The sequence below is a fragment of the Maylandia zebra genome, linkage group LG16 (assembly GCF_041146795.1).
Source record: "Maylandia zebra isolate NMK-2024a linkage group LG16, Mzebra_GT3a, whole genome shotgun sequence".
Taxonomy (NCBI): Eukaryota; Metazoa; Chordata; class Actinopteri; order Cichliformes; family Cichlidae; genus Maylandia; species Maylandia zebra.
The window spans coordinates 22,145,565-22,159,549 of record NC_135182.1 but is presented as its reverse complement, the minus strand read 5'-3'; the positions used below and the strand labels follow the sequence as shown (position 1 = coordinate 22,159,549).

General features: G+C 40.4%; 2 protein-coding genes across 6 annotated transcripts in view; both read left to right on the top strand.

The window, feature by feature from the left end:
- The window catches only part of LOC101470620 (plakophilin-4), a 92,194-nt gene that overhangs the window by 21,018 nt on the left and 57,191 nt on the right, over positions 1 to 13,985 (top strand). For 4 of the 5 annotated variants that reach the window (XM_012920299.3, XM_014408274.3, XM_004555388.4 and 1 more), the window contains exon 2: positions 216 to 352. In XM_012920299.3, coding sequence (XP_012775753.2) covers positions 224 to 352 — 129 coding nt within the window. In that variant the 5' untranslated portion in view covers positions 216 to 223. The remainder of the gene's footprint in view (positions 1 to 215; positions 353 to 13,985) is intronic. The other variant, XM_023152635.3, reaches the window with a different exon arrangement.
- Positions 10,960 to 13,199, top strand: LOC143412996 (uncharacterized). The gene is made up of 2 exons (XM_076875050.1): positions 10,960 to 11,321; positions 12,210 to 13,199. The coding sequence occupies exons 1-2, from the start codon at positions 11,062 to 11,064 to the stop codon at positions 12,478 to 12,480; spliced, it is 531 nt and encodes a 176-aa protein (XP_076731165.1). The 5' UTR covers positions 10,960 to 11,061; the 3' UTR covers positions 12,481 to 13,199.

Sequence of the window (13,985 nt, the reverse complement as noted above, 5' to 3'; positions counted from 1 at the left end):
ACAGTCCTTTTCTTGTTTGGGCCATATGGCATGTGTGGGTGTATGTTTGTGCATTGCTGGTGTGGTGCGCCTCCACTTCTCAGCATCGCTTTGCCTGCGTGTGTTCGCACGCGCACGCACCCAGTCCGGTATGTGTGCAAGACTTTTAGCCGAGCGCCTGTGGTGACCAGAGCATTGTGTGTGTGTGTGTGTATATGTGTGTGCGTGTGTCCCAGCAGGAGGAATGCCAGCTCCTGAGCAGAGCCCAGTGACGGAGGAGGGGCTTCTGCTGACCATCCGCGACAGTTCAACTGGCCGCAACATGGAGGCTGACAACACCGCCAACAACATCCTGGCCTCCGTCAAAGAGCAGGTAGTGGGTTTCTTCCACTCACACTGTGCTAAAAGCCCCTTTGCTTCATGTTAAATCTCTGATATTACAGCACAGTTACAGCGTTTATGAACCATTATTTTGTATTGGGACATTTCAGAAATGTATGCATGGCTTTTTTCCCCCCACTTATTTTGTGTCACACAACATGTTAACACTGTAATTGTATAACTTAACGTTGAAAGTGGTCACATCTCAACGTGTGAGATGATGAAAAGATTTTCATTTACAGCCGAATCCTCATCATAGACTTTTATTTGCTTTATTCTATTGTGAAAAAAAGTGAAGTGGAGGAAGCTTGACAAAGAAAGCGATTCATGGTTTATCGCCTGCAGTTATGGCCTGGCTTGTATCAGAGGACAACTAGAAAGATCATCTCTAGCAGGGATTGAGAGCTTGAGTAGAGACGTGCCCTCTGACTCACTCTGTTTCCCTCTGTGATTCATCCACGCCCCCTTTGGTTTTTTACACACACTCCTTTTTCTTTCTGGCTTCACTCCAGTCCTTCATACTTCTTGGGAATCCAGCACAGGGCATAATGTGCTACAGAGATTTTGATCATTATTAATAATTTGAATTCCCTTGTGTGAAATCTTGCATACATTTCCTGAACTACGCTCATGTTGAGCTAAAGTTTGAGAATGATTAATGGTTTTCCTTCATTTTATTATTAAAAAACTTTTTAAAAAAAGGACTGCACGAGTGCTATTAAGACTTGCTGCAGGAAAGTGGGTATTGTTTACATGTGTGAGGAAGGAAGGAAGGAAAGAAGGAAGGAAGGAAGGAGGGAGCACCTGTCATTGTCACTTCCTTCCTTAGAATAATCCTTGGTGGCTCATCCGGTTGGAGCAGATATCCATGCAGGCGAGCAGGAAGGGCGAGTAGCCTGCCTGAGCTGTTGCTTTTAGAATGACTGGCTGGAGGCATGGCTCGACGGGGATTCCTGCCGAAGAGTCGATACTTTAAAATTATAGTTCTCCTCGGAGTTTATGCAGGACAGAGTTGGAGAAATGAATAAAGGGATGAGTGCGAAGGAAAATGCGTAGAAGGTCAGAGACGAGGGTAGTTAGGGTTTCGGGTTTTTTTTCCGTCCTCTACTTATATGTGAGGTTTTCCTGTGATTGTTGAGAGAAACCTTCGAGGGATCGCGCTGTGGATGTAAACATGCATGTTTTGTAGCCATGTTTGTGGTTAGGGCTGAAGCTAAGGAATGAAAGTGCTTGACAGGAGTGTTTGGTAAGTGTTTATTGTGTTAAGGCTGCATCTTTTATTTTTTGTCTTTGTTCTGCTTCTTTATTTAGCAGAGTTTCCTCTCTTTGACTAGTCTCGTTCACTCCTCGTCTTCCCTCCTCTTCGTTCTCCTTGGAAATTTCATTTTGTCATTGCTGTAGTTACAGCTGCACAGCCTTTGCCCAGATGCCCAAAGAAGGAAAGGCTCACCAACATGTTGGTGTTTATTCACTTGGACATGTCGCACTCTCTCTTTCCTTTTAACTACTTGCAAACATCAGCCTCTCTCTCCCTCTCTTTTTCCCCCTTTGCTTTCTTTAGCCTGTAATTTTAGGACTTGGTTGTGTTGCACTGTAGCTCCTGGAGTCCTGTTTGTGCTCTGTGCTTGTTTAATAGCAAGCACCATCTGGATGACACATCCATAATGGTTTATTACAGATCCAGTGTTTAAATGTCAAAGTATTTCTTGCAGCTCGTTCTTATTTGCCTCTGAGAAGCACGCGTGCTGTTTCTCAAGCTTGAGTCAACTCATAGCAAATGAACTGTATTGTTATTCAGTATTAACTTCATAAATTCTCAATCTTCAGACCTATCTTTGAATTAGAATTTAATTTAACCAAAGGGATGATTATTATTTTTATTTATTTATTTTTTAAATCTTTAAATCTGTCTTAGGGCTAATTAAAGCAATGGGGCAGCATTGGCACTCATTCAGACCAGACTAATTATAATTTGGTGTTTTTCATTATTTGATTTGATTTCAGTTCTTTTATTTTTACGTTCACTTCATGTTAATTTAGGTTTGTTTACTGAATGGATAAGCTTGTTTCTGTTGAGTTTTTATTGTTTTAAATCTTTATTTTGCGGTAAGTTTTTAGGATTTTGAGTATTTCTTTTTAATTATAGATGGGTAATTTACATGGGGCAAGATTTGAGGAGTTCAGAACACGGTTAACTATGTAGGCCTCCCAGTCTTAATAATCGAATGTGCCAACACCTCTTCACTCTTGTAATAATAACAAATTTGACCAAATTAAAAGAGACTAAAACTACAGGTCTTTCCCGTATGTATCTATATATATTTGTTCCGCATTATTCAGGCATATCCAGGCAAGTTGCATCTCCTTCGGAAGAATACTCGCTCATCTTCTCAGTAAATTCCAAAGAATTTGGGGTTGGATGCACAGCTGCGTGCTTGTTCAGAGATTCATCTGTAGGTGAGCATCACCTTACTCATTATATAGCTGAACGTGGCTCACGATATTCAGTATGATTATCAAAACATTTGACCTAAATTAATTGAATGCAGTTTAGACGCACAAGTACCTGCTCTGAACAAGCAACATAAGAGGAAATAATATTTGTTTCTACTTTAAACATGTTGTTTGTTTTGTACATTTGAGTTTAATGAATCATTTAGTGCAGACGTTATTCCTGTCACATGACACCGTGAAGGCTCTAACTTCCTGGTTGTCTGGGTAACTTTCTGTGTGGAGTTTGGATGTTCTCCCTGTGCCTCCATGGGTTTCTTCCAGCTACCGCCGGCGTCTTCCCACAGATCAGACATGCTTGTTAGGTTAACTCCTTCTAAAATAGCCATGGATGTGAGGTAGATTAAGTGCTTAAAGTGCATAGAATAAAGTGCTATATGAATGGTTGAATGTGGGTCGCAATCTAAAGCGTTTCGATTGGTCAGAGTGACTAGAAACTGCTATAAAAGGGCCACGAAAGCCCCAGTCCCTTTTTCATTTCAATTTCTATTGGTGAAAGGAAAAAAAAAATAAATAGAAAATTATGGTTTTTGTTCTTCTCCAACTGTATTTTTAACTCGTGTGTATTCGTGAAGAGCATGTGTTTGACATTTAATATTCTGTTTTCTTTCCAGTTGTAATTTTTGTAGCATCAGAACACAATTTGCATTAGTTTTACATAAAGTAGGTTGTAGGGCTATGCGATATGACCAAAACCTCATATCCCGATATAAAAATTCTATCGTCCGATAACGATATAAATCACAAAAATGTAACCTTTTCTGTAAATTCTGTGAATCTCGACTTGCGGGAAGTGTTTCCAGCTGGGCGTCATGTAGCTGGAGTCCAGTGTTTTAACCGATGCATGAAACGATACATTTTTAGACATAAGTTGTAACGGCTGCTGTTTTCTTTGAGAGTATTTATTACAGAGTTCTGCGGGGAAAAGCCGGTTCTAACGTTTGATGCTAAGGTTTATTTTTTAGCACCTGGCGGCTCTTTTTTACGTCTCATCCGTAAACAATCTGCTCTTTCACGTGATTCAGTTTATTTTGAAAAGTCTCAACAGGATCTTGAGCTTTATTGTGAAAGGTTTATGTGGAACATAAACAAGCAGACACGCGATGCTGTTACCGTCGTTGTTGCTAACCACAACACATAAAAACAGGCGCTTGTCTGTCTGTAATGTGGTTATTTTAAATATAAGAGAAATAGAGAACTTTAAGAAATTAATATAGCCACTACAGTGACCATCAAAACGATGAAAAAATATTGCCGTAAACAGATTATTTTTGCGACACCACGAAACAAACGATAGCGTAAAATGAAACGATAGACGTTTTTATATCGTCATCCGATATATATCGTTATATCGAACAGCCCTAGTAGGTTGTGTGTCAAAGGATGTTGTAGTGGTGTAGTAATTTTAGTTTCCATTGTACCCAAATAAAGTGTTGTATGAGTGGATAACCTAACAGGAATGTGTATGTGTCTACTCAAATAATTCCATTATGTTGGTAGACTACAATGCAAATTGAATTTATGATTGTTGTTATTTTGATATGTGAGACAATGGCATTACAGATTATAGGGAGAGTTACGCAAGCTGTGAAATACTGAAAACATCCTAAAGCCAAGAGATGGGCTTCTTACAACAGTGTCCTTTAAATTTAAATTAAATAGTGTCACATTTGGTGGTTATTAAAATGATTATTTTAGAGATGATGGCTGCGATCTATTCTCTGGGAGCTCATTGGTAAGGTAGTTGGGTAATTTAGTAAGTAAGTGCATTTCATGTAAATACACATACTGTAAAATGTAAATGAAAACCTTTTATAACGTTAAAGTGATTGTTGGTGAATAATGGTGGCTGCATCAGACACCATTGTCAGCAGCCTTTAAAAACAAGCCAAATTGAGACTTGAAACAGCTATATAGGAGCTCTTTGGCTGTCTGAGTGGGAAGCCATGACATCCACTGCGCAGGCATTAATGAGGTAGAGGTCAGGTCTTTAAAGGGCCATCTCATTGATCAGTTTGACCTAATCTCTGCTTTCTACTGCTTCTCCCTTGAGAGAAATAGCTGCAGAAAAGGAGGGTCCTTTCGTTGCATCAGCTTCGATCTCATCAGCACCAAGTACTTCTTATACAAACACTTCTCTAGTGGGCCCTCGGTATACCTATTTTTAGGTATGTTAGTATTAAGTAGGTTGCAGAAACAGACAGAGGGGGAAGGATGATGGGTGACGATAACGTTTGCGCTTTCCTGACAGCGTGCACGCTGTACACGTAAAGTCTGTGCATAGTTGACCTGTTATTAACTTAAACCTTGAAATGCCAAACTGTGTTTTATTATTTGTATTTTTAGAAGTTATAAAGCACGGAATTTTTTTTTCTTCAAACTTTTTTGTGGAATAATATAATAATTCTTCTATTATATCTGCAGTACTTGAGTATTTTTCCATTAAAATTCGTGCTCATGAGCAGTTCAGGCAGTACTTCAAAATGTTTTTAAAGCAGTAGGAGCTTCAGGTTGGAGCTGATTTACTTCTTTATCCTTTATTTTGGAAAAGACTGATTGTTTGCTGATGTTACTCTATTACAAATATGATTTACTGTTGTATATTGTGAGTATAGTTCATGCAGTAATATGTTACACAATACACATTTGCAAGTGCACTAAATGTATACAAGAGGTTCCACACTAAAGAGACTGCAGGAGCCGATCCTTTCCTGCTCAACATTCCCACTTTACTTCCTGGCCTTTCCCCTCTTTCCTCTCGCTTGCTCTGCGTTGCTGTTGAGGCATTTTTTCAGGAGGGGGACTGTTTTTTTTTTTTTATCCTTTATTATGACAGGAAAGCTCAAAGAAGTAGACAAAGAGCAGGGGGGAGACGACGCAAATGCCTCTGGGGTGGATTCAAACCTTTGCCTAATAGTTCGCCTACTCAACCTGTTGGGCTAAAGCAGTGCCGACTGTTGAGCTATTTTAATGAGGGATTCTGTACAAAAAATGCTGCTGCTACTCAGTGGATCCATAATGCAGTGGTTTACACATTTACCTAACAAGTGAAAAGATCCCTAGTTTGATCCCAGGAGGAAACTGTAGTTCTTTGGAGGTTGTATCAGGAAGGGCATCAGCATAAAAATCTGCCAAATAAAATATGTGGCGCTACATGCTGTAGTAACACTCAAATGTGGTAACCACAACCACAGCTGCTCTATCATGGCTAGACTGATAGACCAGTATCAGTGGTTTCAGAATTAGTCTGCCTCAAGCATTGCAGAGACGTGTCCCTCGAGCAAATGAGTAATATTAAGATTGTGGTGTGTTGATTTTTGGAAATGAAACGTTTTGCTGCACTCCCGTTCCTCCTCCATTATAAAGCTTTGTTGTTAGAGTAATGCTGTTATTAGCTGTGCCTGGACATGGCTATATGCATGGCACAACTAGCAAAAAGTTGTGTTCCAACACACCACCGTACAAAAACAAAACAAAAAAACACCACCACCATCACCACAGTGGAATTTTCCCACTTTGTTGGAGTCAATTACACATGAAAAATCTGTCTGCCTTCTGCTTTTTTGTGGTAAACTGAAGTTACAGTCTGTGACCCTGATTTCATCCAAATCAGGCATAGACACACGCACGCTGGCATTCTTCAGAGCTCAGGAACTGACCTTGCTTTCAGTGCTACAACTTTACCCTGTTAAAGGCTTGATGAGCTGGCTGAAATATTACTCACTTGAGATACCCATGAAAGCTTCTGTCTTGTTTTAATGAAGCCCAAGTCATCTTTGTCCAAGTGACCCAGCTTAAGGAGTTAATAGTTGGGGTCAGAGAAAAGCTCAGAGGCAGTGGGTTTTTTGGCCATTATGCATTTCCATGCCCTAAGCCCACAGAAAGGTTGAGTTCCCTCCGTAGGCGATAGTGTCTGTTCCACTTCCATAGGCGAAATAAGGATTCTAATTACTATCGACTAGTGATTTTCTCCACTTCTCGGGGTCTTATCTGCCTTCCTCTGCCTGGTGCTGCTGCTGTGACACAGGCAAGGAGAAATCTAGAGGCATAAGCATTCTGGCCTCGATTATAGTCATAAAAATGGAAGCCGGGCTCCGAGCAATTACCCCATGGGGGAGCAGGACAAGTATGAGAGAGAAGTGAGAGAGATTCAGAGGGGAGAGATGCAGGTGAAGGAGAGTGCGCAGATATACAGAGGAAAGACAAAACGCAGAGATGCCGAGTGGGGGGGCAGAAGCGGGAGTGTGAGCATGATGGAGAGAGGCAGAGTCAGAGGCTGTCACCTGTGAATGGTTCACTAAAGCTCTCTGACAGGAGGCTGTCAACGAAAACAGAAAAGAAGGAAAAGGGGAAGAGAAGATAATCTGCTCCCAATGTGACACGATGTCAAAGGAGTGGTCTGTCTAGCCTGGCGCAGCAATGCTGTTTTCTACCCAGCCACGGGAACTCTCCCCCCCTCCCCAACTAGCCTGTTAATACTCATCACCATCACTGTCATCATCATCATCATTACCACTATAATCATTGCCACTGTCAACAGCACACACAGGGAACCAGGTCATTTGGAGCAGGAGTTTCACTTCTCACATAAGAGGGTAGGAGTATAATAGTCCTTGGAATTGCCATGCATCCATGGATGAAGTTCAGGAAGATGGCTGGGTGAATCCAAAGTGAGGTTCGTGTCTTTATCCCAAACGCCGCTTAGTTGAGTTGCACTAAATGACTGTGGTAATCGCACAAGCCACTGCAGTCTTTGTTCACTGCAGCAACCTCTAGACTGACGGTCCTTAAATTGCTTACTCACCTTATTATACCTTAGAGCAATGACACAACACTATTGATCTCTCTGTGGAATTGTATGTTCACACGTCTGTGATTTCACTGCTGCAGTATTTTTGGCCCCTTTTCCACTTGAGAAGATACAGATTGTCTTTGAGTTACTTATTTACTGGCAGTATGTCTTGGTATTATTATCAACATCATCACATAAGAGCTTTTGTTGAGGTTCAACAGCTTGTAGCTGCTCAGAAACAAAAGCAGCTCTGGCGCAAAACTTGGATGAAAAGACTTGGTGAAGAAAGAAAGCGATGACGAGGGATGAGGGATGACGGCATTAGATTAGCGGCACAGGCTTTAGAAATGTTTCCTTGACAGACATAGCCCCAAACAATAAGTGGGTGACACATGCTTTTATAACCAGGTTTAATAAAAACAATACCATAAAGACTGAGGTCCATTTGTCATTAAAATACTCGATTGGGTTAGGTTTTGTAGTTGTTAGTCAGGTAGTTAACACGGGTTTATTATTTAAGATAATTATTGCGCTCAGCTAATTAGTGAAGATCTCGTTTCCACAGTTACTCTGCCTGTTAAATGTGCTCCGTGTCTACTACCTGGAGAAAGCTACCGGAAAAACGCTTTATTCTCTTCCTGTTTTGGTTGTACAATCAAGCCTTCATTTCCCCAGCAGAGTTGCCCTTTGGCAAACACAATTATAGAGTGAAGCGAGGCTCATAGCAAACCAACCTAAAGGCCGATTGTGCCATTATTCTGCATCCACTGCACAGTGCAATGAACATTTGCTCCATAATGATCAGTCAGGTCAAACAGTGTTTCAGTTGGCACTTTAAAAAGGAGGAATTGTATTTTGTGCTGCAGCGTTTTTTTATAACAAAGTATTTAAAGCTTCAAACTGCTCCTCTTGAAATAGTGAATTTGTATAAATTGTGCTCTTTAGCGTAATTGTGTTTCATGCTGTAAATGCTGTTGGGGTGGCGGTTCAAAGGACGTGATTTTGTTGGGAATAAAAGATGTACCACTTGAGTCTTTTTTTTTTTTTCTTTTTTCTTTTTTTCCCCCTTTTAATTTCCTCCAACTATTAGTGCCAGTCACACACAGTGTTGGTCAAGTTACTTGAAAAAAGTAATCGGTAACTAATTACTGATTACTTCCCCAAAAAAGTAATCCCGTTACTTTACTGATTACTTATTTTCAAAAGTAATTATTACTTAGTTACTTAAAAGCACAATTTACAACCTGAATAGGTGATAAAGCGATAGATCTGTCAGGCCAATTCTACTTTTTCTGCATAATCAATCATACAAAATGTAATCAAATGGAAAAGTCTCTTTTTAAAACTTGTTTTATTAGTTTTAATCTTTTAACTTTATGCATCAAGCAAAAATTTAATTATATGCAACATTCTCTGACTTTAAATGTTAAACTAATTTATTCAACCTATTTTCTGCACATTCCAGCATATAAAATATTTTTTGTGTGTGTTTACACTCACTCTTTCAAATAGATGCAAGTAAAACACAGCAGAAAATAAATAACATCAAAGACTAGCGGTCCTGTTGCTCTATTTTCACCTGTAAAGCAGGAGCAGGGTAGGCGGAGGTTTACCCTGGTGCAGGTGTGCTGCAGCGGTCAGTGGAAGAATCTGCGAGTTTCTCTGTGAATTTCCCATTACGTCATAGTGCACTCGGTGCTTGTTTAGGGGTTTTTTTTCGCTGTAAAATAACATTTTCTTCCCACGCACAACGGACACTAATGTTTTTGTCACTTTTTATGGAATCAAACTTAAAGTAAGGTCAGTACTTCCACGCTTTAAACGCTGCACGCTCATACTCTCTCCCGTACTCGATATATGATCCATTATTGATCTGCACACAGCTGTTGTCACAAATGTCGCACTCGCTTATGTCACTGTCATGAGACGTTCTTGCAAAAACAAAATCACGGTTTTAGTAACGCAGTAACGCAGCGTTCCTACGGGAAAGTAACTGTAATCTAATTACCGTTTTTGCAATAGTAACCCCTTACTTTACTCGTTACTTGAAAAAAGTAATCGGATTGCTATCTCTGGTCACACATTACTGTTTTTGTATTTAATAATGGGAAAGTGTTGATGACTTAGTAAGCCAAGGTAGTGAAATTTGGGGAACACGGGGAAGAATATTCACCACAACAACAAAACATTTTCTGAAAGATATTGTCTGGAAATGAAATTTAATGAATTAAAGTTAGTCACTGTGGAATCTGTTCATCAACACTGACACGATTATACATCCCCCTCAAACAGTCATTGTTATTGACAGTCATTCTTCTGTTGTCATTCTCTTGAACCAGCTGCAGCACTTGCCAATACAAATGACAGCTCTTTTAATAGCATCCAGCTCATGTGACAAACCTAAATGATGTTTTTGTCGAGCCAAGTCGTAACTTTATTTTCTTGCCAGTATTTTGTTTTTCCCGCATTCTCTCATCTTTTAGTATGATCTTTTAATAGACAACAAATGTTTTAATGTAGCAGATTACTGGTCAGTGATTATGTGTCATTTATCTGACATTTAGATGTCAGTGTCAGATAAGAATAAGAAAGGTTAACCAATCAGTACGCTTGATACTTCCATTGTTTAAAAGCAATGGAAGAGAAACCTGTCACGATTTAATATACTAATACTCAACTCTGGTTTGGTGGCCTTGGGATCATCTTTCTGCTTTTTGAGGATGATGTGGTTCTTTTCACTTCATCAGGTGATGACCTCCAGCTCAGAGTGGAGCAGTTTGCAGCGGAGGGAGAAAAGGCAGGAATGAGAATTGCCACCTTGAAGTCTGAGGCTGTGGTTCTCATCAAGAAAAGAGTAGTGTGTCTGCCCTGAGATTAAGAGAAGTTTAAGTATCTTGCGGATCTTGCTCAAAAGTAAGGGGGGGTCTGGAGTGGGAGATTGACAGATGGATTGGTGCGGCATCAGCAACCATGCAGAAACTATATTGATCTGTTGCAGTGAAAAAGGAGCTGAGCCTTAACATGAAGCTGTCAGTTCATAATTCAATCTACATTCTTATTTTCACACAAGATTTGGGTAGTGACCTAAAGAATGAGATTGTTGATACAAGCGTTGAAAATGAGACTCCTTCATTGGGGTCTGCAGACGGTTCCTTACGGTGTGTTCACACCGAACGCGATGGACGCGAATAAAACGCCCCAAACGCCCCTAATTTGACGCGTGTACATTCGCGTCTCAACGCGTGTCCAAGAAAAATCCATCGCGCCTCAAAATATGATATTTTGACGTGCGTGAACCGGAAATGTGGGAGGAATGTGGGAGGGAGTTGTGCCAGACCGGTATCTTTGCAAGATGGCAGCTATCGAGCTAGCGCTTGAAGAGAGAGTCTCCCTTCTCTATGTACTGTGGAGAGCAGAGCAGCGGCGTAAAAGACGTCCTCGCCGTACCTGGGTCCATCAGGTCCTCCAGAGGCATGAGCAGTTTGGTGAGTTTCACCACTTGCTCCAGGAGCTGCGCCTGGATGACGGCCGATTCCAGCGCTATCACCGTCGGCCAGTTTGAGGACCTGCTTTCCCTCGTCGGTCCCAGCATCGCCCGCTTAAACACCAACTACAGACGCTCAATCCCACCTGCAGAGCGCCTGTCCGTCTGCCTGAGGTTAGTAAAACTATTTAATACGGTAGTCCTTTATTGATATCTGTGCTAATATGCTAATCCATCCAGTTATACACTGCTAACATGGATGTGCTATGCTAACAGTGAATGCTGTCGGTGTTTACTGAAAGCAAACTGTGGTACAGAGACGACTCTTTATAATATTTCTAGTGATACTCAGAAGCTCTCATCAAGTCCCGATTTAATTCGATTTATGCTGTTATCAGTGTTTGCATGATAGCATGGCTGTGGTGTCACATCAATGTATGCACTCGGTGTTTGCTGATATCAAACTGTAGCATTAGGACCACTGAGTTAACCTTTGTAGTGATACTCACTCCTTTTTATTTAGACCTGGTTTAATTCTGGGATAGTTGAATATTTGTATATAATCCCTGCAGCTGTCAGACTCTATAGCAGGGGTCACAGCCTTTATTAAAACAGAGTTAGATAAAACTGTGAACAGTTTGGTTCATCTCTAGTTACATGGTTCTATCTTGATAAGCTGTCTTATCACAGATTAATTTTTCAAAAATATTAATGATTTAAGCAAGGAAAGGGCTACATGTCAACACACAACTCTTTATTTCTATTAATGTCTTACTTCATTCCTACCTGATTGACATGTTTAGGAATTATGAGTGATTGGCTCACTGTAGTTGTGAAAGTTGCTACCAATCAAATTATGATATGTTAAAGTTAAAACAAAACACAACTGTTTTAGATATTATCTAATATACATTTTGTAATTATCCTTATAATTACAAAATGTTTTATGTAAGATTTAAGTTTTGTGATTTATATCTGACATCACAAAAGTATTTTGGAATTTGAATAATGTATTTTGTAACTGCAGTACACATAATACTGATTTTGAACAATTTTGTCCAGGTTCCTTGTCACCGGGGACTCCTTCAGGACCATCGCGTTCAGTTTCAGAGTCGGTGTGTCCACGGTGAGCCAGATCACCCCCCAGGCAGCGACGTCCATCTGGGACTGTCTAGTGGACGACTTCATGGCTGTGCCTTCACCTGGAGACTGGCGGTCCATCACAGAGGGATTCCAGGAGCGCTGGAACTTTCCTCTGTGCTGTGCAGCTCTGGATGGGAAGCACGTCCAGACAAAGGCACCCCATATATCATATAGGAGACACACACATTGATATACACTAAATATTTATTTCATTTCTTTTTTGTGGTGCCCAAATTGATGCACCTGCTTGATTTTGTTTAAACAATTATTGCACACTTTCTGTAAATCCAGTAAACTTCTTTTCACTTCTCAAATATCACTGTGTGTGTCTCCTGTATGATATTTAACTGACATTTTTTATTGTAACAACCAACGATTTATACAGGAAAATAATGTCTATTAACAAGGTTGCCCAAACTTCTGCATCCCACTGTATCAGTATATTTTGTCATTAGTATAATATGAAATAAATTCTACATGTGTCAAGTTGTGTGCCAACATTTGCTGTGTAGTAGAACTGAGACATTAGTCATTATAAACATTTATTTGAAATAATATTAAAAGTCTCAAACAGAAAAACATTAAACATAAATATATAAAATATAAGAATTTACAGAGAGACAGGAATAAAAAGGACCAGCTGCTCTCCAGAGCAGGAACAAGGCTGAGGAGGAAATGCTCCATTGGAGACTGGTGTGGCCTCTTCAGGGACTCCAGGATGGCCAGCTCCACCGCCGATGGACCGTCCTGGGACCCGTCCCTCATCTGCCTCGGAGCCGTCCTCCTCTGTGGGCCTGTAAAACAGCACAAAACACAAAGAAATGAGAAGGCTGCTACTAGATTTTAATTTCAACATTGAAAAAAAAACAAAAACAATAACAGGATATAATCAGATTGGTTGTAGATATTTAGTAAAGGTGATCACAAGGGAATCCCACCGACTAAAAAGGTATCAGTGCTTGCTGTACATATCTGTGGGTGCAGCAGCAGGAGCTCAGGGACTGGGGATGCTCTGCTGCAGAATCAGTTGGTTCTATCAATACAGTATTAAATGTTAACAGGTTGGATATAATAATCGTAGAGTAGACAGTGGTCCCTCATTTATTGCAGGGGTTCTCAGAATAACTAGCCCCTGGTCACAGTTCTCACAATTGATTCTCAAAGTGCAAACCTTTTGTAGATTGCAAAACGTAAAAGTATTATTATGCCGCGGTTTGTCTTCATCTGCCCGCCACTTTCGTGCGCCTTTTTCCCTCACGGTGCAGGTGTCTATTTCCGAATGAGGCTCATAGTTATGGGTGTTTTTGTGCTGTTTTTTCTATTGGACGCGATGGTTATCAAAACCAAACGTGATAAATTTGGCAAGCGCAGGAGATTTGTCAATCAGGCTGCAGAATGCAATGCTGTACTGTGCAATAAAAAATCAGCGAAAAAGCAAAGCAGTGACGGATGAACAGCGGGACCACTGTGTGCTGTTTATTAATAAACAATAAAATATATTCCTAAATGATAACATGCATAAAAGCAGAACGGTATTTGTACGTCAGTGGGAAAATAGCGGTGGCTTGCTAGCTTTTGTGCGGCTTCCCGGGTCAGTGAAAACTTTCAAAAGAGAAATGAATGAACTTACCAGGTTGCCCGATCTCTTCACATATCTTCCTCCAAGCTCGGTCCTTTTTATTCCTGTCTCGGTAC